This window comes from Orussus abietinus, unplaced genomic scaffold (assembly GCF_000612105.2).
Source record: "Orussus abietinus isolate OABI.00-Male unplaced genomic scaffold, Oabi_2.0 scaffold11, whole genome shotgun sequence".
Taxonomy (NCBI): Eukaryota; Metazoa; Arthropoda; class Insecta; order Hymenoptera; family Orussidae; genus Orussus; species Orussus abietinus.
Window position 1 is genome coordinate 827,735 of NW_019396016.1, and position 25,296 is coordinate 853,030.

The window sequence follows — 25,296 nt, forward strand, 5'->3', positions numbered from 1 at the left end:
ATGTGGCGTGGCAATATATGGCACTTTAAGGTGGTTCAGATTTTACCGTCTTACGGCATCGAAGCTGTCCTTTTTCGAGGGGCATCCTTTTTCTTCGCGCGCGAGAAAGGGCCGAAAACACAAGGGCTCCTCTGTGCTCGCTTCCTCGCACCCCGAACCGCCTCAAGGCAAGGTGCAAACTTCTCTGTTACCGTCGCAAAAAGAAGTGCATGAAAATGGCAAACTCGAGCATGTTCTCGAGCTCCGGGCGTTTGAAACTATTTTCGAAGTGCGGTGGAACTTTGGCTGTCGAAAAATTCGCTCAATGTGGGAGACAGTCGGGGAGGATTCCGGGAGAAATCTGCAGGAGATTTTTGGAGCAATGCGCCGATATAAATCTATTTGATATCTCGCATGATATGAAATAATGGTTTGTTAGAAATTTGTAAAATGTAAAATGTGGGGTTTAAAGGCCTGGTTTTGCCGGTTTGTTCGTATTAAACGTTTCGATTCGAAACCAGGCCAGCACTCTCTCGAGCCTCGGTCGAGAAGTTGTTCTCGAAAGAAGAGCCTTCGACAGAAAATCATGGTCGATGCGCTCTTCGAGTGCAGCGGTTGCAGTTTACGGGAAAGCCCTTTTCCCCTCTCGTCTGGTTACTTCGTCGGAAATTACATCCTCCTATCCACTCCGAGAAAAATATCCACTAGCCTGGAAACGTATTTTTCCCACCCCCTAGGAATTTCCCCGAGCAATTTTGCGGGCACTAATGATTTTTTCGAGAATTTCTTGCTCCCCGGAAAATCGAAGGCCGCTGGCGAAAAAATCGTTTCTCTCGCCCATTTCCATAAGGTGGTTCGAATGACAGATCGCGAAGGTATCGCCCGAGCCCTGGGAATCCTGGAAATCCAAGGATATCCCGATGCCGGACACGTTCCATCCGCTTTGCAAATTTGCCAAGCAAACGCCGTCCGAAATTCGGTCCTTCGCTTGAAGAGGTCGGGATGGGTTTTGTCGACGGCGTCGTTCCAGCCTCGAGAGCGATTCACGTCCTGGCTAGGAACTGTCGGAAGCGAATTGCGAGGACTTTTCCAATTTTAACACGTCGCCGGGCATCCAAACTCCACATTTTCTCGAAATCGTCTGCCAGAGCGCATTCGGTCCCTATATAAAATTCAGGGACCGTAGCGACCGACCATCGCGGTTGGATTTTTTTCTACAACACCTCTCCGATCTCCTCGACCTGAGAATTTTTTCTATTTCTCTTTACGAGTCTCCCGCTTACTGGAATTTTTTTCACGTCGATTCGTACCACCTGCGGCGAGTTAAAAATCATCGGAGGCAATTCGGGGAGCGGCGCTGCAAGCCGAGTCGCTAATGAGGAGGAATCAACGGGCAGTTGTGTCTCGGTCCCGGTCGGACCAAGCAGTGCAAATTGGCCGAAGGCCTTTGAAGATGAAAATGCAATTAACTCGTCCTAATTCACGCAGACGCGGTCCCCGGGCATCAGCATCTGCATCCGCATCTGCATCTGCATCTACATCGCGCCTCACGCTGCCGGATACTCATTAGAACCGGAGCACCGGGGAGCGTTTTCGTTGCGGGGTGTGCACGCTCGTCTCGGAGTTCTCAGGGCCTTCGAGAGTCTAATTGCGAGCGCGCTGAATGCCGAATTGTTGCTAACCCTTTCTGGACCTCGAGTCCCGCTTTTTGCGCGAAACGGTCCGAATTTAGTGCGCGCGACTCCACGGGGACGAAACGGAGGCGTTCCGCCCGGTTTTCTTTGAAATTCCCCTTTTATTTCAATTTACCCCAATTTTCTCCATTTTTCCTATGCCCTTTGAAATTATTTCCCACCTCCCTCTTCGCGGTCCATTGTCAGAGGTGGTTCAAGAAATAGCATGAACCACTGCCTGACATCCAGGAAACGTGCAGTTTCATTGTCATGAAATTTAGTTAACGACCGGTGGGGTGTCATTTTTCTCCATTTGACGGGAATACGAGTGAAAAATCAAAAACGTTTCATCTCATCGTCCTTGTTTTTTGGTGATTACCAACGCACGTTTCATGACTGTGCAAACGAAACGTGTCATACGATTCGGTTTACGATGTATTCAGCCTCGTGGCAAGAAAGTTAACGAAAATAAATTTCACTTTGGAGCCCCAGCGGACGACGATAATTGGGGGTCGCTATTGCAGGGGACTTATCGATGGGAAATTATGCGAGGACAGGGCAACGCGGAATTCCACCCCCGGATTATTCATTGTCTCGTACCGTTCCGTAATTGCCCTTGATTCTTGTATGAATAGGCCATTACGCTCCCGTTGAGTTTGGCGGGCCCGCTCCGGAGCATCGTTAACCCCCTGGGGATTTATGAAAACGGCTTCGGAAGTTTTCAGAGCATAAGGATACGTCCCGGGTCTCTGCCGGCCACGGAAGTAGGAATCGAATAATTTCGCCTGACGAAAACAGAAAATCTAGGGGAACGATACCCCCTGCGGGGGGCGGGGGGGACGGAAGCGAGGAGGAACTCAGTTTCCGGGATACGCCAACCCAGTTGCACGGTCTGCCAGAGTTTTTCCCCGAATTTAATAACCCCGTGGGTTTCGTTTGAAATTTAATATCTCCCTTCTGCAGCCATTTTTAGCTTTAATATACCCCCTGGCAGGTCTCGCCCCCGATGAGCGAATTTCAAGGCTGATGTTGGCCACCTCGCAGGTGAGACATTCGGAGCTGGGGAACGTCTTCAGGGGATGGAGGAGAAATTTTTTTCTGGAGGGTTTACCAGCCATTTAATTATTTACCGTCGTATCTAGACGGGTTTTTGACAACGTTTAACAGTTGCCTGGGCGCGAGGGGTGGGTTTCTTAAGGGGGTGGGAAAGTGACGAGAAGAGGTCTCGTTTATGAAACTTTTCACCGAACTGAGGGTGCCAAATCGTTTCAAACTTGACAATGTGAATATGGAAGTTACAAAGAAGGTCTCGACACACATTAGATTTTATTAATAATTCTTTACAAAATTTGTTTACAGATGTTTTCCAAATGATGTGTAAAAAATGAAATCTTGTGGGTGTCAGCACCTTCCTTACAGTCTTCGCATTCGTGTTCTAACGTTTCAAACGATTCGGTATACCGAGTTTGGAGGAATGTTTCGTAGACCTCTCCGACGCCACTTTTACATCACCTTAAGGGCGCGGCTTAATTCCGGTCACATTTCGGGGTGTTGGGTATTTCGCGGATCTTTTTCCCCCGAGCAAAACGAGCCAGGCGAGGGGTTCGCGGACGTATAACGGGTGTTCGAATTACGCCGTGAAACAGGCGTTTAATGCGGTAATGAATTATTGTGCCGCGCGGACAGTCGGTCTGTAACTCCGGGACCTTATGATTCATAATGCGGTCCAAGTCCGTCATAATTCACCCAAGTGTTGAGAATCGACGTATCCCACCCCCCGCCCCGTATTTATAGGTGCACTTCCGCTTTCGAAAATATCCCCCGGAGGATCTCTGCGGAGTGTCTTGACCGTAGATTCCTGTCCTCCGTCACCTTCGTGGTTTTCCTCCGACCGAGGAGAAAGTCGACACGCGACGCGACGTCGGGGGTGTCTCCTCTTTGGCGTGACAAAATCCAAGAATTATCGGTTTTGATGAAAAAAAGAAAAAAAAAAGAGAGAATAGCAGCCCAGCGGGACAATTCAGGTATTTTCGATTTTGATAAAAAAATAAGGTTAAGATCGAGAAATCGGGTTACTTACGGCTCCGTCGAAAAAATGGCCAAATCGCGTTTTCTGCCCGAGGACCGTCAAGTTCCGAGTAGGAAACTTCCGAGAGCAGTTTAGCCGTGTATGCGTGTTTGCAAATCTCGGATTTAGAGGTGCGCAGACAGAGGGAGAGAGAAAGAGGGAATGTGCTGAAATTACGATCCACGAGCTGAGAGCCAAGCCGAGGGGTAGGTGGAATATTCTGAAGTGTACTTGCCCCGACTTTGGAACGGCCCCGGCTTCACTCCAGAATTCACCCCAAAGCATTGAATAAAACGAACGAGTGAATGCCTACTGTACCGACGCGAGCTTTAGGGGTCTCGATCCTGGAGGGAACAAAGACTCGGTTTGCTCTGCTCGAAGTTAGCTTAAAGAGGAAACCGGCAGAGGGAATCTGGAGCGCGGCTTCGCGCCGGCGAAGAAATACCTTTTCGGGGGCTCGATCCGCGCTTTTAAATCATTTATTTCTAATTAAAGTCGGATCCCATTTCCTCCCTCGGAGTTCGCGGCAACCAGGAGAGGTGACTCCGGAAGTCGGTGACCGAGAAACCTTAATGGTGCCTCGAATGCGAGAGAGACTTAATTAGAGATTGGCAAATCGAGCCGCAGGAGGCAGAGGGAATTGCACGGAGTGAATTATCGTCCGAGACGGTCGACCGAATCGACGCTTAGACGCACTAAGAAAAGGAAATTTCTTCGCCCCAAAGATATATTTCTTGAAATAGTACCAATGACAAATTTCGTTAATTATTCCTTGAATTAACAAAATATTCCTCTGGTTGAATGAATTTTTTTCTCTCGGCGTAGGACGCATTCCCGCAAAGAGATTTAGAAATTAACGAGGAAAGCGCATCGATTCACTTTGGCTCTCGGGAGCCCCGATTCTTAATCACCCCGACGTCTTATCAACAATCACAAGAAATAAGAAAAAGAGCCGACCTCCTTCCCGGCGGAAATCATTAAAGGAAAACGAGTTTACTCCCAAAGGGAGCGCGCCCCTCCCGGCCCGAAATCTCGGGGGATGAAATTGAGCTCCTCCGATTCGACACGATCAACTGTGGAATTGGATGAGCCAGCTGATCGGGGAATTCTCGGGAAGGAGTCGGAGAGGAAAGAAAAATAAGAGAGGAGGAACTCGGGGGTAAATTAAAATTCCCTAATTGCACTCCTCGCCGAGATTTTCCGCCTTTCGCTCAGTTTCCTCGAGCGAAATCGAGCCGACCGCCGTTTGCAAGGAATATTTCCTTGCCGAGGAAATCCAGGATTGCGACAACGTTACTTGAATTACAGGTAACGCGGAAAGCGATAATTTCAGTAAAACAAAATCCAAGTGCATCGTGGAGCCATTTTACCTCGGTGCAGTCAACTGCAGTCAACGAAGTGATGCAGAATTTTTTGACATACACTCGTCCGTGCACTTCCTAATTGGCCCGCAAATCCGACGACAATTAGTGCGAAATGTTTCAGGGTGTAAACGGTAAATGACGGTTTAGCGAGCCGGTAAATTTCGACGTTGTTTCGGACGGCCATTGATCGAAATTTTAGAGGGGACCGAAAATCGCTAGTCGGTAATTCGACGGATTTCCACCTTAAAAAAAAAAGAAGTTCGACTCAAAAAAATATTCATCGCTATATAACAAAATCCTGCAATCAAAGAAATTCGTTTAAATCAACGATACAATTTTTCTTCTCGACGGAATAATTTTTTTCGTACTTATATATTATTCAGGTAAGGATATAAATTTTGTTTCAGTCGACTAATTTTTTATCTCAGTGCAGGGAATTGCGAACGCCTTGTTACGCGGCCAACCTTCGGCCGGAATTGCCAGAATCGGATCGAACTTGGCCGGAAACTAATAACCAAGTTTCCCGTGTTTCGGAACACTCGTAACACCGACCTGCCGGCTGCGAAGTAGAGCGCCGCACCAAGTGCATTAGACATATCTACAGGGTGGCTCCTGAATGCTCGCAAGACATTTTTATATATAAAATTGTGTTTTAGCCGTTGAGTTTTTTTTTTGACATTTTATCCGCAAGGGGTTTTAGTTCTCTGCGAGGACGAAACACCTTTAGGACGAAGTGGGAGATATCCGGAAGAGGGTCGGTCCTTTTGGACCGGGAAGAGGGATCGGGTCGGATTGAAAATTTCACAGCCCGTTGAGGATCGGGCTGAAACTGGGCGGAAAATGACGGTTCGCCACTTTCAACGGTTCCTGAGTGCGGATTCTCCTTATTGCAACGGAGCAACAGAGTCGAGCAGCGCTTCGTGGCCACTGCGGAAAGACTTGGGTGGGCTATCTATAGAAGCTCGTGTAACCGAATGGAAACCGAGTGTCACTCATGGGTGACAGTGAGCATTAATACAGATCTGCTTAATGCTCCGTCGCGTGTCCGGCATTAATCTACTTAAAAATACCTATATCTTCGAGGATCGCCGCCCTACCACTTTAGACCGCGCGTACAAGAAGCGCCTCCACCAAACCCTAAACAAAAGCTCAGTAGCACCACGGGAAAGGCATCATCGGATTTATCTCCGAGTTTCCGGAAGACTTTCGGAGCTTGGTATGGATATAAATGTAACTCTTTCCTACGGAGATGGAACAAGGAATATTCCGGGTCAAGGCTCAGGAGGCGTCAAGGAGTCTGTAGAAAAATTACCGGCTTTCCGGGATGCTGGATACAGGGGACGCGTTATCCTCGGTTAACAATGCATCCCCCGGTGCATAAAATAGCGCGATGCAGCGAGAGCAAATGTGTCTTACGTGCGATTCGCCGGGGGAGAAATACGGACGCTGGGAGGCTTCTTGCCATTTTTCCAGCCCTCCTCCTCCACCCTGGAGGAGCATAAACTTGCACTTTCGCGCGGTAAAAATGGCTCGTTAATTTTTCAGCCCGACCGATCATCGAGTTTACGAGGAGAGAGAGGTAATTGGACGTTCTCGATTCGCCGGGGCTCGACGATATTTTTCTTTTCCCCGGTGGGATAAAAATCGGAGACGAAGTTGTCGGGTGAATGGTGTCGGGCCAGACGGAGAAATTTGGTGATTAATTTACGTGAGAGCGAGAAGAAATCAACCTGGCCAATTAGCGCGTCCTCCTTTGACTGACTCTAACCGTGTGTCGAAAATAAAAGAGGCACATCGCGAAAAAGGAAACGGAGGCGAGTCAGTTCGAACCACCCTTTAAAACGGCGGGGGATGGCAATTGCCTTTGATTTGCGGCAGCAAAACGAAGGTGAAAAATCGGGGAAAGATGCGAGAAGGGAAAGTCTCGAGGAAAGGAAGGGGGATGGACCGGTTGCAAAAGGGAAATGCCTTGGTGGGCAAAAACGGTCAGTGCACTTATTGCACACGAGACCAGTCCGAAGACCGAGGGCCTTATGCTCGGCAGATGTGGCCATTTTTTCGGCCCCACCAGACCTTGGATCGCTTTTTCCCTCGAACGGAGTCCCGATCCGAGTCGGGGTTTTGCGCCCCTAAATCGACTGCACTTGCAGCAAAGAAATTGCCCCAGGGAAGAGTTCATTCCCAATTAAACTCCATTCATGAATCCCGAAGTCCAAATCTTCGTTACGACTAAAACCGTGGAAAATTAATGGTAGTTAGCAGAATCTTTTTTACCGACGTCGATCAAATTTCTCGATGTGTTTCACTTTACCTTAATCGAGTCTCTCGGCATCCTTAGGATGTTTTCTCCTCCCCTTATTACGAAATGATATCGACAGGGTGGACGTAATTACAACTAATTGGTTCCATGTCGGGAGCGACACGCCACCGAGCATTAATTGAGAATTCCGGCGACGTGACCAGACTGTGCCGTCGAATGGGATCGATCTTTCGATCCATCGATGACCGATCGGACCTACTCGAATGCGCTTTCGTACCTCCGATCGCGAGAGGAATTCGACGCCTGTCACTCATCGCCCGATCAAATTCATTTCCTGTCCGGAAATTCAAGATGGCGAAAGTTACGCCAGAATGGAACTCGTTACCCGAGGGGCAGAACGCCGGAAACGTGAAATTTCGTTTCGTAACATATCTGCTCCCTAAGAAGGGATTTCTCGAAATTCAGCCCCTAAGAGGGCGAAAAGGGGTAAAATGAGTTTTTACACATTTCCACTTGCACATATCGCGGGGCATGCTGGTTTTACATAAGAGTTTCCAGGGTCTATCGATTCGACGTTATAGAGATGGTTAATGCCGGCGCAGAACTCGTTAGCCGATAATAAGGAACCGAAACGTCGGCGAGTGACGAAGGTCTGTTTTCGGTAAAAGCATTTACGAAGAAGGGTCGCGGAGAGAGAGAGGGAGAGATCAGTCCGGACGGTGGGAAGAGCGAGATAGAGGGTGTCATCAATATTCGTCAGAAGGCGATAAAGTGACGGGGCTTTAAGGGGAGGGACCGGGCCGAGGTGTCCTCCTCGATTCCAACCCCCGGGGTAGGCTCTCCGAAAATCTTCCGAAAAAGTGACGAGGATCCCCGATAATACCCCCTTCACGTCCACCTCGGAATTTGATTTATGCTCATCCCGGGGAAATTGAAAACACATGCAAGTCGGGGTGCAATCGCGTTCATCCCGGGGATAGAACTCACCGTTGATGGGCTGAAACCTCGCCAGAGGATCCGAGAATTGACGAAGCCTGTCGGTGACATATTGCGGCGAATCTCCGTTCTGAAAAAGAAATATTTCGCGTTGTAAAAAGGAAATTTCCTTTCTTCGATACTTATCCCTAATACGCCTTTTTCTAATAGGCAAAGATTACCCCCGGAAGCCCTCTTTTCCAATATAAACTTTCCCGAGTTAGTCTTCATTACGCGATAACGGACCTTAAACCTGCCAGCAGTTATTTCCACGTTAACCCACTTTAAGGCCGTAATGCATTAGCGACGACGCGTCGTCAAGCCGTCCCCCTTGGAATCTGTCGATAACACTTTACTAGTAGTGGTTAATATAAAAAGCGATAAGGTGAAAAATCAAGTTGTCCATCCGGCCGACAAGATGGCACCTTTGGGACTCGGTGCCGTCTCCGAACTCCAAAGAAATTTCTCCAGGGCTCGAGAGGCGCTCAAACAATTAACCTGCAGAGGGACCGCTCTCCCAAAAATTGGGGGATTTCTTATTAAACTAAGGAAGGGAGTTAGGGGGTCGGGAAAGATCATTGGGAAAGTTTTCCGGAAAATTGTCCGAAGAGCCGAGGCGTGACAATCTCGTCCCTGTGGCGTCAGATGTAACGAATGGCCCTCTTTTCTGTCGAGCAACGCTTATTGATTTCCTCCTTTACGGGCCGCCCCGGACGATTATTCTTGCCATTGTTACGACCATCGATACGCGCGATACCATAAATAACGCAAACTCGAAATACCGAGAGATTATAAGAAACGACTCGCGGAGGGACTTTGAAGTACTCCGTAGAGAAATTAACTTAATTATTATTTTACATTCCCCATTACGTAATGGCGGGTTTAACTGGCCCTCTCGCCGTGGTATGGCTCTTGAACGGCGAAATTGTTTATAATTATTTCCAGCGAGGCCTTTTCCAGAGGAGAAGCGTCATTCTCGGTGTCGCGAATCGAGTTTAACAAAGTGTGTAAAATGGCGCCCGTCGCGGTCGTCCGGGAGGAAAAAAGGGAGTTTTCCTTCAGAGCGTCTCTTTGCGCGCCGTTCGCACTTGGCTGCCACCCAGGTCTGACAGTTTTGACAGCGGTCCTCTGGGCAGCACTAATGACAGTCACGGAGACGCCCCGGGTAAAAATGGCCCCTAGGGTCTCTCGCGAAGGAGCGAAAAAAATGATTAAAGAGGGAAAATATAAGTGGGAACGGTAATATTTGACAATTCCACCCCTGCTTTTTGTCGTTCCCGTGGTACAGGGAGCAAAAAAGAGCCACTTTGAAAACTCCTCGTCTGTCAGCGTTCGCGCCTCCTTGCTGCACGGCCCTGACAGTTTTGACAGCGCGGCTCCGGTCAAAAGACGCGGGATCCAAGATGGCGGCGCAGGATACTTCGGTTCGGGAGAATGTCCCTCGAATAAAAACGCGGATGTGGGTGTCACAACATCGTAAACGTGAGCCTAGTCGGGCGCTGCAATTCACGGGGGCAGTTAACCAGATTTTTATAATCCTCTCCTGCACGCCGACTCCTATATTTGGCCGGGGGTCTGGCGAAGCCGCCGATAAAAAGTGCAACGGCGTCGTGGACAATGTCGAAGCCGCGCAAACTGTCCTAACCTTATGTACCAAATGTGGATGAATTTTAGGAATATTTTCCACAGGGTATAAAACGTGCCGAATGATGCCCAAGCATGGTTTCTTCTATAAAACGTATAATGTACGTCGATTTTAGTTAGGTTCGACCTCTTAACCAAAGATCCAACGGCGCCTCGAGGCGGCCATCTTGGAATTTCTTGCGGACACCTGCGGAGGCTTTGGGAATATTATGGAAATATATACCTTCTTACTTCGTTCCCTTAACGAATACAGAATAATTCGCGTAGGTGTATGTAATTTTTTATTTATAACGCATAACGAATTCGTTTCTCGTCCGCCCTTAAGGGTGACGCGCTCGGTGGACCAAAATGGCGTCGCGCTTCCGCTCGCGACCGAGGCCAGGCGGACCGCGACGGTTTTCGCGAGACGAGGGCCGCAAATAGAATGAATCAGTGGACAAGCCCTCGCGTAAGGCTCGCCACTGTTAATTCTTCGAGTAAATTGCGCGCCGCGACGGACCCGCGACTCGACGGGCCGCCATTGTGCCCGGCGTCGACCGACGCGTCGCGCGCATTCCTGCTCCCTGGTCCCCGCACTTAGCCTCGCGATTTGTGGCCCTCTCTAAACCGGAGGACGGAAACTCGCGACGGGACGAGTTATCCCTAGATTACTTCTGTAAGTGGCGCGTAATCGGTTACAGCCCTCGTGAATCGCAAGAGTCGCGACGAGGCTCCCGCAAATCGAGGCGATCTGGGACTCGATTCTCCAGTTTATGGGAATTTTTTTCCCGCACAGATAGATTCGCGTGAGAAAATTTCGCATTGTTGCTAAGTCAACGTTTCAAAGTCGTGGACGAAAATGTCAATTTTTCCCGCAAAAGTTGGTCGTACGAACTCGAAATTCGGGTCCCTAGCTCGGGATCGACGATAGACGTGCACGGAAAAAAAAAAAAAATTATTTGGTTACAATTACTATAGCGACATGCATCTCCATTTTCTAGCAATCGCGATATTGTCGCCATAATAATATCTCACGGGGTGCGCGTTTAGTGCCGCGATTTGTACGGTAAACTGGACGACGGTAACAGCCGTCACTTGACATGGCGTGCTTAGTCTCTTTATTGTCTCCTTATTGTTGGCCTCGAGGTATCGCGGTCGTTCCTCTCGGCGTCCGCGGCGTGCTTTACCATAATGAAAGCTGCCATTGTTGGCAGGCGGGACTTTAAACCGAAACCATCTTGGATTATTAAGCGACCGCCAACGGAGAACGCGAATTTCCAGCTCTCGACGCGCCAGACGACGAAATGGCTTCCCAGGAGAAAATTACCGAATTTCGGTGATCTGCCCCCACAGGCTGTCGGAAATCTCGGGCGTTGTTTTAAAACAGCCAGGAGAGAGGGGGAGAAAAAAAGGGGGGAAACCGAAAATGGGAGAGATTTTTCGCGTATGCCGTTTTCTGTTTGCTCGGTCTGCGGCAACGATGCGGCGATGCATCGGAGACGCGTTTGCTCTCCCCAGGGAAATAATCTCCATTATTCATGGGGCTGTCCGCGTTTTGTTTATTCATTAAATAATTTGCTCGGCGAGATTGAACCCGAAAATCCGCCGTTTAAACGGCGAACTCTGGTAGGCTCTCCGTGTTGATAACGAGCGATCGATCTTCCCTCCGTATCACGGCCTCGTCGCCTCCGAGGGGACCTCTTATTATTTTTGACCAAAGCATTCCCTCCCTTCTCAAGATCGTCTTCCCCGAGACTGCGCTCGGAAAAATAACGACGCGAACGATATCGGGTAATATCCTTTTGACGAGAAAGAAAGACCGAAGGGGGAGAGAGGAACCAGTGTCGGGAAAAATTGCAGCATTGTTGGCCTCCGACCTTTTCGCGAATGCCGTTGTTAGGAATCCTCTATCGAGATTAATAAGCTTTCTTCGAGGGACTATTCACACGGAAATCAGTGAAAACGATTTCCTTCCTTCAGAACCGATTGCTTTTGAGCTCCTTTGACAAACAACAATGCGATTCGGTAACAGGTGACGGTCGGCCTTAAAATTGTGGCAACGTTTTGGTGATTTTCAACGATTTTTAGCTGATTACCACGCGATTCTGCGCATTAAAATCTGCGATTTTCTGAGTGAAAGCTCCCTCGACTTTCTTCCTGGCTATTATTTCCGCCCTTTTTTCGCTCCAAAGGGATGTTACAATTTTTAGTCGAAATCGTCGCAGCTTCGAAACGCTCGTATGGATCTTGGGGGATTTCCCGTTTCCACGTGCGTGCGCGGATATTTTATTTAACAAATGAAATATTCGGCAGGCAGGCCCAGGAGAGTAATATCGTCGATGTGGGACTTGGAGTGACATCAATACTTGCCGGGCGGTCTATATTTCACCCGGCTAATTCATTATGAAACAACGCAGTGTTTTAATGGACGCCAAAAGTCACCGACGCGTTTGCGCCTCGCAGATTTCATTTACTCCGAAATCGCGAAAGCTTTTCCGATACCAGTAAAATAGCTGGAAGCTTTTCCCTTCCGGCGAGCCGGCTGGAATTTCTTGAATTCGGAGCACGTAATATCCTTGTAATAAAAAGGAAAAGAAAAAATGTAACGAAAATGCATCAATCCTTTAAAGGACGAACTCGTTTTCTTGGATCGAGGGTCGAGTTCTTGGCGCCTTTCGTATCACCTTAAGATCGATATTTACGGAGGTAAATGCGTGTTCGGATACCATTTTGTCGCGAGCTGGATATCCAAGAGCTTTCGAGCTCGCTTTGGGAAACATCGTAAACCTCGAAGGATACGTGGACGATTCCAAGCTCCTCTAAATTGCGTGAATTATTCCGCACGGCCACTTCTGGAAATAAAGTGCCCCGGGTTGCTCGAGCTATCCGAGCGATTCGAGTCATCCGAATCATTCGACATGATCGATGGACATTTTTCTCCCCCCCCGATGTTCCCAAATTGCACTCTCCCTGTTCCTCGACGAGAGGAGGATGCATCGAACGCATCGGGGAGGATGCTAAAATCGGGATGCCGATCACTGTCGTTGACAATTGACGATTGAGAATTGACGCTCGACCTCCCGTCACCAGGAAATTATCGACCAATCGATATCGAGACACGATGGATTCCGCCCAGTATTGGGAATCGCGTGGCCGAATGGACGCGCATAAATGCATCCAGGGTGGCTGGATTATTCGCTGATAATTCAGAGCATAAGATCTCGTCCAACGATGACGAAGAACCCGGATAGACAAAGGGATGCAAGTTGCATTAAATTTCCCTCGTGCCTCAAATGTCATATTTAGTCCACATTTGTAGCATTAACTAACTTCATACAGTGGCCACAAGTTTAATGCCATGGGACGATGCTATAGCTCTTGTTAAATTTTCCATTAATGTCGGTTGCGGCATAACTGACATATGACTCAAGTGTGCGGTAAATATATTGCTGAAACCATTTATGACAAATCTACCGCGGATGTTTCTTGAAATTTATTCTGTAATATGCAGACATTTTATGCAACATATGATTTGCAAAGCGTTTGTCAATCGATTTTCCTTATCATACCGTGAATCCGGTAAATCTAGGGAGGGTTGCAAGATCGATGCACAAGGAACATTCCAGGGGACAAGTCGAATGTCAGTTTCTTTTTGCCATAAGCGTGGACGTGACGGGGTGACTCGAAAAACTGGAAAAGTGCGCAGAAATTTCCCCCGAGGCTTTCCTGCATATTTATGGAAGCTAGTCTGGCTGGTAATCGACCGACGTTTTGCGCAATTTCCCGGATAAAGTGCGACCACCCGGACGGGACGCGTTGCGATTTAAAGAGGGTGCCAGAAGTCGAGGTACGGATTAATAATTTGTTTTTCCTTTCTTTTCTATTAAACTGTTTTGCGGGAAAAAAAAAGAAAATGAAAAAGGCTCGAACGATCGGCGAGGGTGAAGAGGTTAAACGAAAGCTGCGCGTTCGCTCGAGACGAGCTTCCGCGAGCCCGGGAAAAGTTTAACCGTGGACGTAACATTTTCCATTTTCCTCCCTTTCTTCCTCCATTTTGCGGGAGCTTTTCTCGCATATGCGGCCTTTCTTTCTCGCCCCCTCGTCCCCGAGGACCGGCTCTGTCTCTCGCTTGTTCCTCTAAATGACTTTTCGCCCGTAAAGCACACCTCGTTACAGTGAATGAGTGCATCATGCAGCTAGAGTGCACCGTCTAAATGATGCGTTATGTACTTTGCCCATTGGACGCGGTGCTGTTTCGAAATGGAGAAAAAAGAGCTCCGTAACCGGAGCAGGGAAAAACAGGGAGGTTTCGCGCGGACGCGAAATCGGGCATGGCCTCGTTAAGGAGTTTTAATCTCGCCTTTTGAACGTTCCTACCGTAATTTGGAAAATTTCTAGCGGCTCCCAGAGGAAGGGAGCTTTCGGGGTGAGACCTCGAGGGGCCGCGTGCGTCCGCCTCTTCTTAACCTCGAACGAGCTTTAACTCCGAGAATAGTTCGGTCACATCGTGACACGTAGAGAGGACCGGTTGGGAAAATAAAAGGGTCGGATAAAAAAGAAGGGGTGAAATGTGTGCCGGGGTGTTTAGGGCCGTGTACTGCCGAGGAAGGAACCCGAGATCAGAGGGCTCGACACCGATCCGCATTCCGCGCGACGTCGTCCTGCTTCGTTTTTTTTTCTTATCACGCTAATTGCGAAAAAAAAAATCCCGCCGATCTTTTATAGAGTTCCGCCGGCTACAAAGCACTTCGTACGGAAAAAACGCGATTTGAGGGAATTTTTCGGAGCGACCATCCCTCTTCTATCGGGGATGATCTTCGAGAAGATGACCCGTCTCCGGAATTCCGCCTTCTCATTTACGTCGGAATAATCGGCCCTCGTCTTCTCCACCGGAAATCCATCCGTCCGCTTTGACGAATGACTCTTTATCCTCGTAAATCAAGCGGGAGAATCGCAAACCTCGACCACGGCTCGATTTATCCTCGCCGATGGCGTCGATAACTTGAGCTTCGGTATTTCTCGACTTTATTTCCTGCACCTCTGACATCCCCTTTTCCGGATACCGATGCGGCGAGAATTCCTCGCACCCTCTTGCACTTTTAATCTCTGGGCCTTTAAAAGGGACGTTGCTCATTATTCCTGATATTCTATCATTTTCAAGTATTCTTAGCGAAAAATTTAATTCCCCGGGAAAATAATGTGGGAACATTTAAAATAATTTTTTTAAATCCATATCTGAATTTCGGAGATTTTTCCTCGAAAACGGAGCACGTTGATATTAACGTTATCATTTTCATTGACTTAACTCAGATGCCGAATTTGATATTACAGAGACCATGTAATTTTACTGTGATTTATTGTGGCATGAAAATAACCAATGATCGAGTGTGTAAATTTACGTGGGCATTTTTATCAGTGCAACCGCGTTTTTATCGTAGCCACCGCCTTTGGCTACTCTTCTGACCGACTTTACGATAATGCCGGCGAAATACCGGCCCTAAATAGACACAATGTTTGCCCTCGCAGATAACCACCCCAGGATGGGTCGGCGCGAAGAAAAGAGGCACCCTTTCGAGCTTGCGAAGTACCCCTCAAAGACACCAACCCCTTCCTCCTTGGCCCGGAGACATTTTTATTCACCGCAAAGAACGCCCAGGAACCTGGAAACGGCCGAGTCAACGAACCACTCGCCCACTCGTGGGGATTGCTCTCGTTATGTTACGCCATTCGGTATAAATAAATCCGGGAGAAATCCCGGATCGCCTTCGATACGAAAATTGAGAAACTCAGCGAGGAAAAGGAGGGCGACCTTGGGGGTGGGAGGAAAAAACTTCGAGGACGTCAAGGGTGCTTTTTCGAGTCCAGACGACTCGAGGGGAGGGCTCGGGTCGGACCGATTTTTCGATTAATCGAGGAGGAGATTTTTTCAAAAATTAAGGGAAAGTGAAGCTTAATCATCCATTCTATTCAAACTTTGTAACGTGAATATGGAGGTTGTAAGGAAGGTCTTGACATTCATGGAATTTCAATTTCTTCTAAAAAATAGAACTAATTTTTAAATAATTTAAATTTCATGGGTCTCAAGACCTCCCTTATAGCTTCTGTATTCACGTTGTAGAGTTTGTAACGATTCGGTACACCCTGTTCGGAGAAGCGTTTCGAAAACAAGACTTTTTTGATACCCCTTTCACATCATCTTAAGGACGCTAATCGAAGAGCTTCCTGGACCACCTCGCAGAGATTTATTGGCAAGCGCGGACACGGTGGTGGGTTCGGGAGCTATATTTAGTCGAAGACGCGGCAAAGGACGAGGAAATATATTTCATTGTGTAATCCCCTCGCGAGAGAAGAATCCAAGTCGTCTCGGACGACCGCCCAGCGAGAAATTGTTCGGCGGTAGTCGCGAAATTCCCAAGTCCGGCCTCGGACGGCTCTTTTCGCGCTCCTTGCGACTCTCCTCAAGGCGGATTTAACTCGAAAATTTTCTAAATTTACTGGAGACTACGGAATCGCTCCCCAAAGAAAAAAAAAAGAAACAAAAAGGAAAGATTCGCCGGTCGCTCCCATGATACAAGAATTTTCTCCCTGGGGCGGAAGCATTTTTTGCAGATTTACCCCGTGCACTTTTCCGTCATCTCGGGACACTGGAAATTCATAATCTTCCAGATTTTTAAATTCCGGCAGGGATGAGCAAGAATTCTTTGGAAATTGAATTTTTCGCCCTGGAGAAGGGCAGCAAGGAGCTCGGATGAGTTATCCCGAAAGGTAGTCCAGGATGGGTGTTGTCGCTTTCATTCCGAGTGCTAACAATCGCTTTTGACAGTAGTGGTCCACTCTAGTCGGCTTTGCCGTATAAACGGCCCCGGCTTTCATCGGAGTGACTCAATCCGAAACTTGCCCAGTAAATCTTAGCCCCAACTAGCTTTTAGCGATATTGGTGACAACGCGTCGTAAAACGGGGCCGTTAGTGGCAACGCGGGCCGTTCATTATGGACGATAACCCTAAATTTAAAATTCCACGGCATTCGATAAAATCCTGCCGGGCTCTTCTGCGCGTCTCTGGATGTGAAATAATTCTCCGCCGAGGGGGGAAACATCTCCCCGCTTTCGAGTGGGATTACTTTGACTTAAATGCGCAAGGGAAATACAAGCGGCCCAAGAACTACCTATGAACAAAGACCCGAGAATAACCCTTTCTTATGAGTCATCTCATGATTCATAAGCTCCTCCGTTTCAACTTTGAAGTGCCGCGGCATCGGGATGAATTATACATCTCTTGTTAAGAGGTTGAGGACGCCGGATGGCATCCCTTGCTTCGAAAATTTCAAGTCCTATTTTCCGTCATCCCGTACGAGTAATGCGACTAGTACATGTACTTTTTGTTCAGCCCTTCCATTCGGTGCGACAAATTCCCCGGGTCGAATTATCCTATCCAGACGTCGAAGAGTACTTTCTCTCGTGAAGGCTCTCGTTTATGGCAGGCGACAAGTGACGAAGACATTAGACGCCATTATTTCCTTCCTGCCAGTTGCAGGCCCACCGTGCACTTTCGCATTAGGGTTCACGCTTCACCGACACGTGCATTATGCACGACATGTGCAACCTCCTCGATGTCCGTTTCCGCCATGCTTCCTCGACGGGGAAGTCGGTCTTTTTTAACTCGGTAACTAGTGCCGTGTCGTGAAAGAAATTCAATTACGAGCGTTTCTTCTGGGAGATAATTTTCATTGCAGGATGGGACCGCTTCGTCGCCTTCTTCGTGCAGTACTTCTGCATCGCGTATGCAGCGGAGGGCAAAAACCGTCAGAGTTCGACGGTCGAGTGTGGTCCACGTGGGCACCACGTGTGTCTCTTGGATCGAAAAAATGACGAGGCCTCTCGAGAAAGTGGCGAGAAATTAAGACTCCTCCTGGTTGGGGGTTGACCCTTGGGTGAACCCTTCGGAGAAAAGTCCGAGCCGAGAGGTCTTCGATCCCCAGGTCCATTAGCTCTCCTCCCTTTTCCCTTCTCAAAGAAGATACCAGGAATCCACTCCAGTTGCCAATTTTCTCCGCCCTTAAGGTGATGTGAAAGTGGTGACACAGAGGTCTCGATTATGAAACTTTTCTCTTAACTGGGTATACCAAATCGCTTGAAACTTTACAACGTGAATATGAAGGCTTTAAGGAAGGCTCTGACACGTGAAAATTCAATTTTTGAAATATTTCTTTATAGGTGTTGTTAACATTTTTCATAAGAAATGAAATTTCATGAGTGTTAGGACCTTCCTTACAGCTTCCATATGTACATTGAGAAGTTTGAAACGATTTGGTATATTCAGGTCAGAGTAAAGTTTTATGAACGATCGACCCCTCGAATGCCACTTTCACGTTCCCTTAAGCCAAAACGAAATTTCGCCGTTCAAAAGAAATCCGTAAAAAAAAAAAATAGTTTCTCTTTGCACCGAAATTTTTCGGATTTGCTGGTACCTGAAAATGCTCTTTTTCAGCCCTTTGGCGCTCGGATTGTTGGGAGAGAGAAAATGAATTTCCCGCGAAAAGAGCGACGCTTCTCGATTGATTCCTTTCGGTGAACCTTGAGCAGAAAATTGGATGGAAAACCCTTTCCCTCTCGATAAGTGCCATTCGAGTCTCATTTCCAGGAGGGGTTTTAGCGGCCCAAGTCGCTCAAAAAGTGGCGCCTCGCCCTGGATATCCGGGGCAATAAGTTTTCGTTTACTCGCTTGATTACTGCCCGTGGAATACTCCCCGGGTCGGGGGACACGCGGAAAAGTTTGCATTTTCCGAGCGGCCAGGTGACACGGAAGGCGAGTCCGCGGAAAAGGGAACGAATCGGGAAATTGGAACGTGATGGACACGGAGCGGCAAAATGGCGGCCAAAAAGACCATGCCGAGCAAAACAGCCCGATATCCTTCGCCCCTTGCGGAACAGACCGGTATTGGAAATGGAAACTATTCTCGTCCTCCCTCATTTTACTTTTACGTCCGTGTTATTTTTTCCCGGCACTCGATTCGACGACTGCTCGCGACCCGATCCGTTCGCTCGCTGGAAAAACGATTGAACCCTCCAGAAAAGTGGTAGAAAAAATTATTCATGAAAGATTAACGAGGCGGAGATGCACCCAATTCCCTGTTTTACGGTTTCCGAAGAGAGTATTGTCCACGGGTTCCGCTTAATCGCGCCCTTGTAACACGGTAGCCATGAGCTGTACGATATGACCTATTATGGGACGTGGGGCAACATGGATCCAATCAATAGGGTCCGCTAAATCGATATTAAACCTAAATTAAACCGCGTAATGTCCTGCTAATGCGTCCGCAAAGTGCAGTTAGTTGCTGATTACAAGTCTGGCACGGAATTACATTAAATGGGAGGCTTGAAATTGCACGGGGGTTTCTTTACGATTTTTATGCTAAAGTGGCCCCGGATACCATTTTGGTACCCGACACATACATCGTTACATAGAGTACTCTAACTTTTTAACGTTTCATTTGTGGATTTTATAAATACGTATTATAAATTTATTTTCATCTAACAAGTCAAACCAAGCGAACCGAATTTAGCGAAAAGTTTCATAGAGGAGACCTCTTTGACGCCACTTTCGTATAACCTTAAGGTTTGCTCCCGTTGGGGAAATAGAAATTTTGAATTTAACGTCCTCGGGGACTTTTCCTTTTCCCTCGGCATTCCCTCGGGAATCTTTCGCTGTGCACGTTCGATCGCAGCAGCGAAAAAGAGGAAGCTACCTTGGAAATAGTCATTGGCGGAACGTAGTTTCGACTTCGCTCGCACGAGCTACGCGCAGCCAACTTCGTGCCTCCGCACGAGTAGCTCCTCTCTTTGTCCTTTGGCAAGGAAGTATCGGAAACCGATACTCTATCGTACTTCGGCCTTCTCTGTCCCACCCGCCGTCCTCGCACTTGCGAGGAGGTCCTCGTCCATTTCCCACCGAGATAAGTAAAACGACATGCGACTACCTCGGAACTCCATTTCCGGCCCTCGTCACGCGCACCCCCGATTATGGAAAATTACTTCGAGTCCCTCCATTGTTCCGCTCGATACGGTTTAAGTAGCCTGGAAACACTTGCTAACAATAACCGAACCTTATGACGATAATGTAATATGCGACTTATCTCCTTCCTGTATTTCCGTACTCACCATGTTGTCGGCAGCTACGTGATCCTGAGGCCTGGGGGTCCTGCTACCCTGAAGAAGAGCCTCCAGGCTCTCTATATACTCGATTGCGTTCCGCAGGATCTCGACTTTCGGAAGGCGCTGATTGGGATTGTTGCTCGTCCTTCTCTTCAGCACCTCGAAAGCCTCGTTCACCTAGAATGGCGATATCCTGGAATTCTACATAGAGCTAGGAAGGATCTCATCGCGTCGACATTTTTTTTTTACATCTCGGGGTGATCAGATTTGCTCAAAGGTAATTATTGGACGTCCGTGCACATCTTGCAAATCTTAGTAGTTTGGAGCTTACCGACCTTTGCAGTCGGATAAGCTCGTCCTAATGGCATCGCCAAGTCTGGTAAGTCGACATCTGGGGGACAACTTTGGGACGACTTCGCCCAACTTTGCCAACTTTGATCCCGTCTCGGCGAGTACCGAAATTCCGGGCATTTTCGAATTTCGAAGAGCCATTCCCTCGAGTCCCCTTCGAGTTTGACGCGGGTTCTAGATAAATTTTGATTCCACCCTTCCGCGCTCTTAAATCAGCATTTCCTCGAAAGGGTTTCTTTAGGATATGCACATATTCCATGTATATATGTATCTGCAAGGATGCCATTTTTCAGCGACTCGATAATCCAAGACCGAGTCGCGGGAATTTAAATAATTTCGGTGCAATCCCTAGGGATAGCATGTCGGTGCTCAAGAGCAGGGTTGCTCTAGGACCGGGAAGAGACCGACTTCTCGGTACTCCGGCAAAACGAGCAAATCTCGAACCCGTTCTAATTTCGATACCTCTGAGGTAGGTCAAATGCTGTGCCACCGTAAACCACAAGTAACGTGTAGTCTAGGACTTCGCCAAGTGTGACGCTGGACACGGAATTTCGGCTAGTCAAGTGGTCAGCCCAGCGTTACTGCTCCACATAGACCGGACTCGCAATTCCGAGCCCGTCGTTTTTCATCCCCTACTAATTCCCGACTAACCTTCCCAAGGTTCCCAAATTCCTCCCTTTTCCCTGACCTAGGTCAAGGTACAAAATTGGATGCAATGGACGGAAATTTCCCACACAAGGCTTTTGGTCAGGTGGCTCTAGGAATTTCTTTGAAGACCGGATCTCGGAATTGAAAAAGGGGTGCAACCACCCTGGGTCTCGAAGCAAAGTAGAATACTTTTCCGGCGTTTTGGAGTCGCAAAATTCCGACGCCGTTCATCGGGGGGAACGAAAATCGGGTGAAAAATTGAAAAGCTCCCAGCCAACAGATCGGTCACGCGATTGCCTCTGGCTCGTCCACTCTCATCTGCTCTCATCTGCTCCCGTCTATCCGTGTCGTTTCATCCCTTCGATCGAGCCCAGCAGCGCGCATCCGCTTAGCAGGACACGATCGGCAGCTGCCAAATCCCCGGAGGTCCTGCCCGTCAGCGAAACTCTCCATTTCCCCCAAGCTTCGATTTTTCATGGATTTTCCCGCTACATGATCTCTTTCGAGGATATTTTCACGTGTAATTTATTCACTCAGGAAATCATTGGAAATCACCGATTCTCAGAATTTTAAAATTGAACGTCACTTGTTACCGCATCTCGTAGTCGCTTATCACATGAAATCAAAGGCAATCGGTTCTCGATGAAGGAAATCGTTTTCACGGATTTCCGAGTGAATTGCCTCCCCGGGGAAGGAGATTCTCCTCGTACCTTCCTGAGACGTCTTCTTTCTCTGAGGGTGGCGGCCTTCCTCCGGTCGACCGTGACGGTCTTCTTCTTGCAGGCCTTGCAAGCCCAGAGGAGGCACCGCCTTGGTCCATGGGGCGCCGCGGCGTCCAGGACATGGGGGTGAGGTACGTGCTCCACCTGTTCCACCTGTTCCACCTGCTCGACCGACTCGCTCTCGTTCGTCTCGTCTCCATCCGCGGATGGCGATTCCAGATCCGCGGATGCATCCGCCGAGACCACCGACGACGCATCGTCGGAATCCGGGATGTACCGACGTTGTGGCCTTAAATAAAAAAAATCATAACCGATCGAATTAATACAACATATAATATTCGTCCGAGTCCCACGATTTCGTGGCGAAAAATCTCGGTACATTTTAACGCCAAAAATCAAACTGTGACAAGCGCTATCGCGCTGTTCCGCATTTTTCGACAATGTTTCTTCAATGATCCCTGGACTTCAAACAATTAAGTAAGGTACAGAATTTAAAGCAAATCGTGGCTTGCCAAATGTCTCGTGGAAAATTCTGAGATAATTCCGTCGATGAGAGTCCCGTGCGCGACACTCGGTCGCTCGTTACTTCTCGAGACATCTCGATTCGTCACATGGGGTCTCTCGATTCCACTTCGAAGACACCTAAAAATGTAAAAATCGTCGACCTCCTCCCTTTCCTCCGTCCTATTTGTATTCCCCTTTGTCTCGGCTTGCCCTCTCGCGTTTTCTCGGCCGCAGTCAAAGTGCTCGCAGCGCGACGACATTGTCGATTGTCGGGAATAATTCGGCGGATTTATCGCAGTTGGCTCGCGACAAGGGTTAAACCGCGTCGGTTTATCGTCGTGACGCCGCAATAAGTACGTCAGGCGGCCTATAAATGTAACCCTTGAGCATTACCCGGTAATTAATGAGCCCGGTTCTATCCGTGAAGGCGAACGCGTGCCTGCAAATCATTTCTTACAAGGTGGCGTTCGCGTACTACTCGCTTCCCCATTTTCCTCTTTGTACTTTGGCGCGGTCCAATCGCCCCCAAAATTCAAGTCACCCTTACGAATCGTTCTCGACTTAGAATAAAAAAAATTCTATCGCGACTTTGACACCTATTAAGGTGATTTTAAAGTTATTTTAAGGAATGGAACGAGCCGAAAATAGTCTAGAGAAAATACCGACGATCCTCCCGTTGCGTTTAGGCAAGAGATTCTCCCTTTCCTCCGTTGCTCCCGCCGTGGACCAATTCCTATCCACGTCCTCTTGCAATAAACGTGTCAACTCCGGCGGAAAACTCGGCGCGTCCAGGAGCATTATTGGAAAGGGAGAAATTAGTTTCCCCTCGGGAGCCATTACGGTCATCGGCGCCTTCGAATTCCTACTTTCTCCCTTAACTCGATCTCAAAAAGTATTCCAGGGGCCTTAATCCGAATTTTTGCTAAAACGAAATTGATAAAGGTCCCGGCGTATACCGCGTAATTCGATTAAGCGGGATTTCCTTTTCAATGCACCCCGGCTGGATGCAGCTGAACGGTGCACCGAGTACGTGCATCCTGGTGTTGCCTCTCTCGCAACAAGAATGCCTGGTGCATTCGAGTTGCACAAGAAACTTTGAACGCGGCGTGTTTAGCGAATGTCAATGCATCGCGCGGTGCAGGTCTCGTGAACGGAATTAAATACCTCCCGGGAACAATGTTCGACTTTACGTGCACCTAGGGGTTACATGCACCACCCCCAAGATACCGGATGATTTTTCTCTCCTTTTTATATCCCCACAGCTGCGATCGGCAGGGGCTGCGAGCTTTGGAAAAATCGCCTAGAAATGGGAATCTCGAGCGGAGTGAACGATAAAAAAGATTTACAGGTTTAAGGGGATGTAAAAGTTGTATGCGAAGGCTCAATCGTTCATAAAACTTCGTCGAACCGGGTGTACCGAATCGTTCCAAACCTTCCAACTTGAATATTGCGGCTGTATGGAATGTCCTGACAATCATGAAATTTCAATTTTTATACAATTGTATCAGCACATCTATAAAGAAATTTTCACATTGTCAAGTTGGAATGATTCGGTACATCCTGTTTGGAGAAGAGTTGCATAAAGGAGACCGCTTTGACGCCACTTTTACTCCTTAATTACAGATCGTGGGACCGATATTCGAATTTGGAGGATCTCTTGGAGTCTTTTGGGATCTCTTGACTGGAATAATTATCCAGAGGGATTTCAAGTGCCAACCTTAAACGGTCGTGCTGATAGTGTGCGGAGTTGAGGCTTCCAGAAGAGGTCAGATTGCTGTCGACACTTGCTGTCCTCGTCTGCTCGTCTCGGTCCCTGTCCGACACGTATCTCTGCAAGTAGTCCGTCTCTGCGCCATAGTAGTGCCGATGGTGGTGGTGATGGTGATGGTGATGGTAGCCCTCGTAGGACGACCTGCTCACCGGCTCGTAAGGGTAAGGTCCGACGTCCGTCATCAGGGTCATCATTTCCCGAGGAAATGGGACCAGGGTTCGCGAATCACTTTCACAGGTCCCTTCACTCCGCAAATCTCGCTCTTCTATCTCTTGACATCGATGCTTGTCCTGCCACGAGAGAAGATCCTGGGCACTATCATATAGATTCACTGCCTAGCTGGTGATAAGAGATGACTGCGACATCGCCACGTCCATATCAAGATCCCAGGCCTACCAATAACCGGAGAAATTCGGAACCGTCACATCGCGTTCGACGATCCCGACCCGATGATCAGGGAAAGCGACGTCATCTTCAAACAAAACCCACAAATTCCACCAAACGGATCTTGAGATCTTCCCGATACCTTCTTATCTTAATTAGCAATTATTCAATGTGCTCCACTCTCCGATAAGTCTCGAGGACGTCGATGATAACTCCCATGGGTCATGACTCGGATCCTTTACGTGAACCACCTTCACTTCTGCTCCGAAAAACGTTCCCTCATTCTCCACACGATCTAGAACCCACTTACAAGGTTTTACTTTCTATGTTTTCTCTTTACCGACCAAGATTTGATAATAAATATTCGGAGGAACCACGAGATGGAAAAAAAAGAATCCAATCCGACCAAGCGACCGGCGCTAGCGATCGGGGAAATTCTCCCGCGAGAAATTCGGCGCGGCGGCGAATCGGAGCGTCGCGGCGCGTCGTCCGAAATCCCTCAAGTCGGAGATCGGAGTGAAGAGACCTAGCCAGGCATCTTCTAGCAATATCTCCGGCAACCACGTGGTTTTCCTCGTCAGGCGTGTGTGGTCACCCTCTTACATCTGTGTGTAAAGACGCGAGAGTGTCACCGCGTCGCGTGTCGTGTGTCACACGGGGTGTTCGGGTGTGCGACGCTTTCGGTGGGTAAGTGTGCGGCACTTTCGGCGGATGCGTGTGCGACACTTAGTTCGGGCACCACCCCAGATGACTATTTTTAAGTGGCTCGACCAATTGCGAGCCAGCTAAACCGTTTCGGACCTGCCGACGTACCGCCTCCGA

At 48.4% G+C, this 25,296-nt stretch overlaps 1 protein-coding gene across 1 annotated transcript in view; it reads right to left on the reverse strand.

The window, feature by feature from the left end:
- The window catches only part of LOC105703999 (transcription factor SUM-1), a 34,230-nt gene extending 9,256 nt beyond the window's left edge, over positions 1-24,974 (reverse strand). The window contains exons 1-4 of the mRNA XM_012432825.2: positions 24,037-24,974; positions 21,804-22,104; positions 20,101-20,271; positions 8,332-8,410 (exon numbers count right to left, since the gene is read on the reverse strand). Coding sequence (XP_012288248.1) covers positions 8,332-8,410; positions 20,101-20,271; positions 21,804-22,104; positions 24,037-24,284 — 799 coding nt within the window. The 5' untranslated portion in view covers positions 24,285-24,974. The remainder of the gene's footprint in view (positions 1-8,331; positions 8,411-20,100; positions 20,272-21,803; positions 22,105-24,036) is intronic.
- Positions 24,975-25,296: the final 322 nt, after the last annotated feature.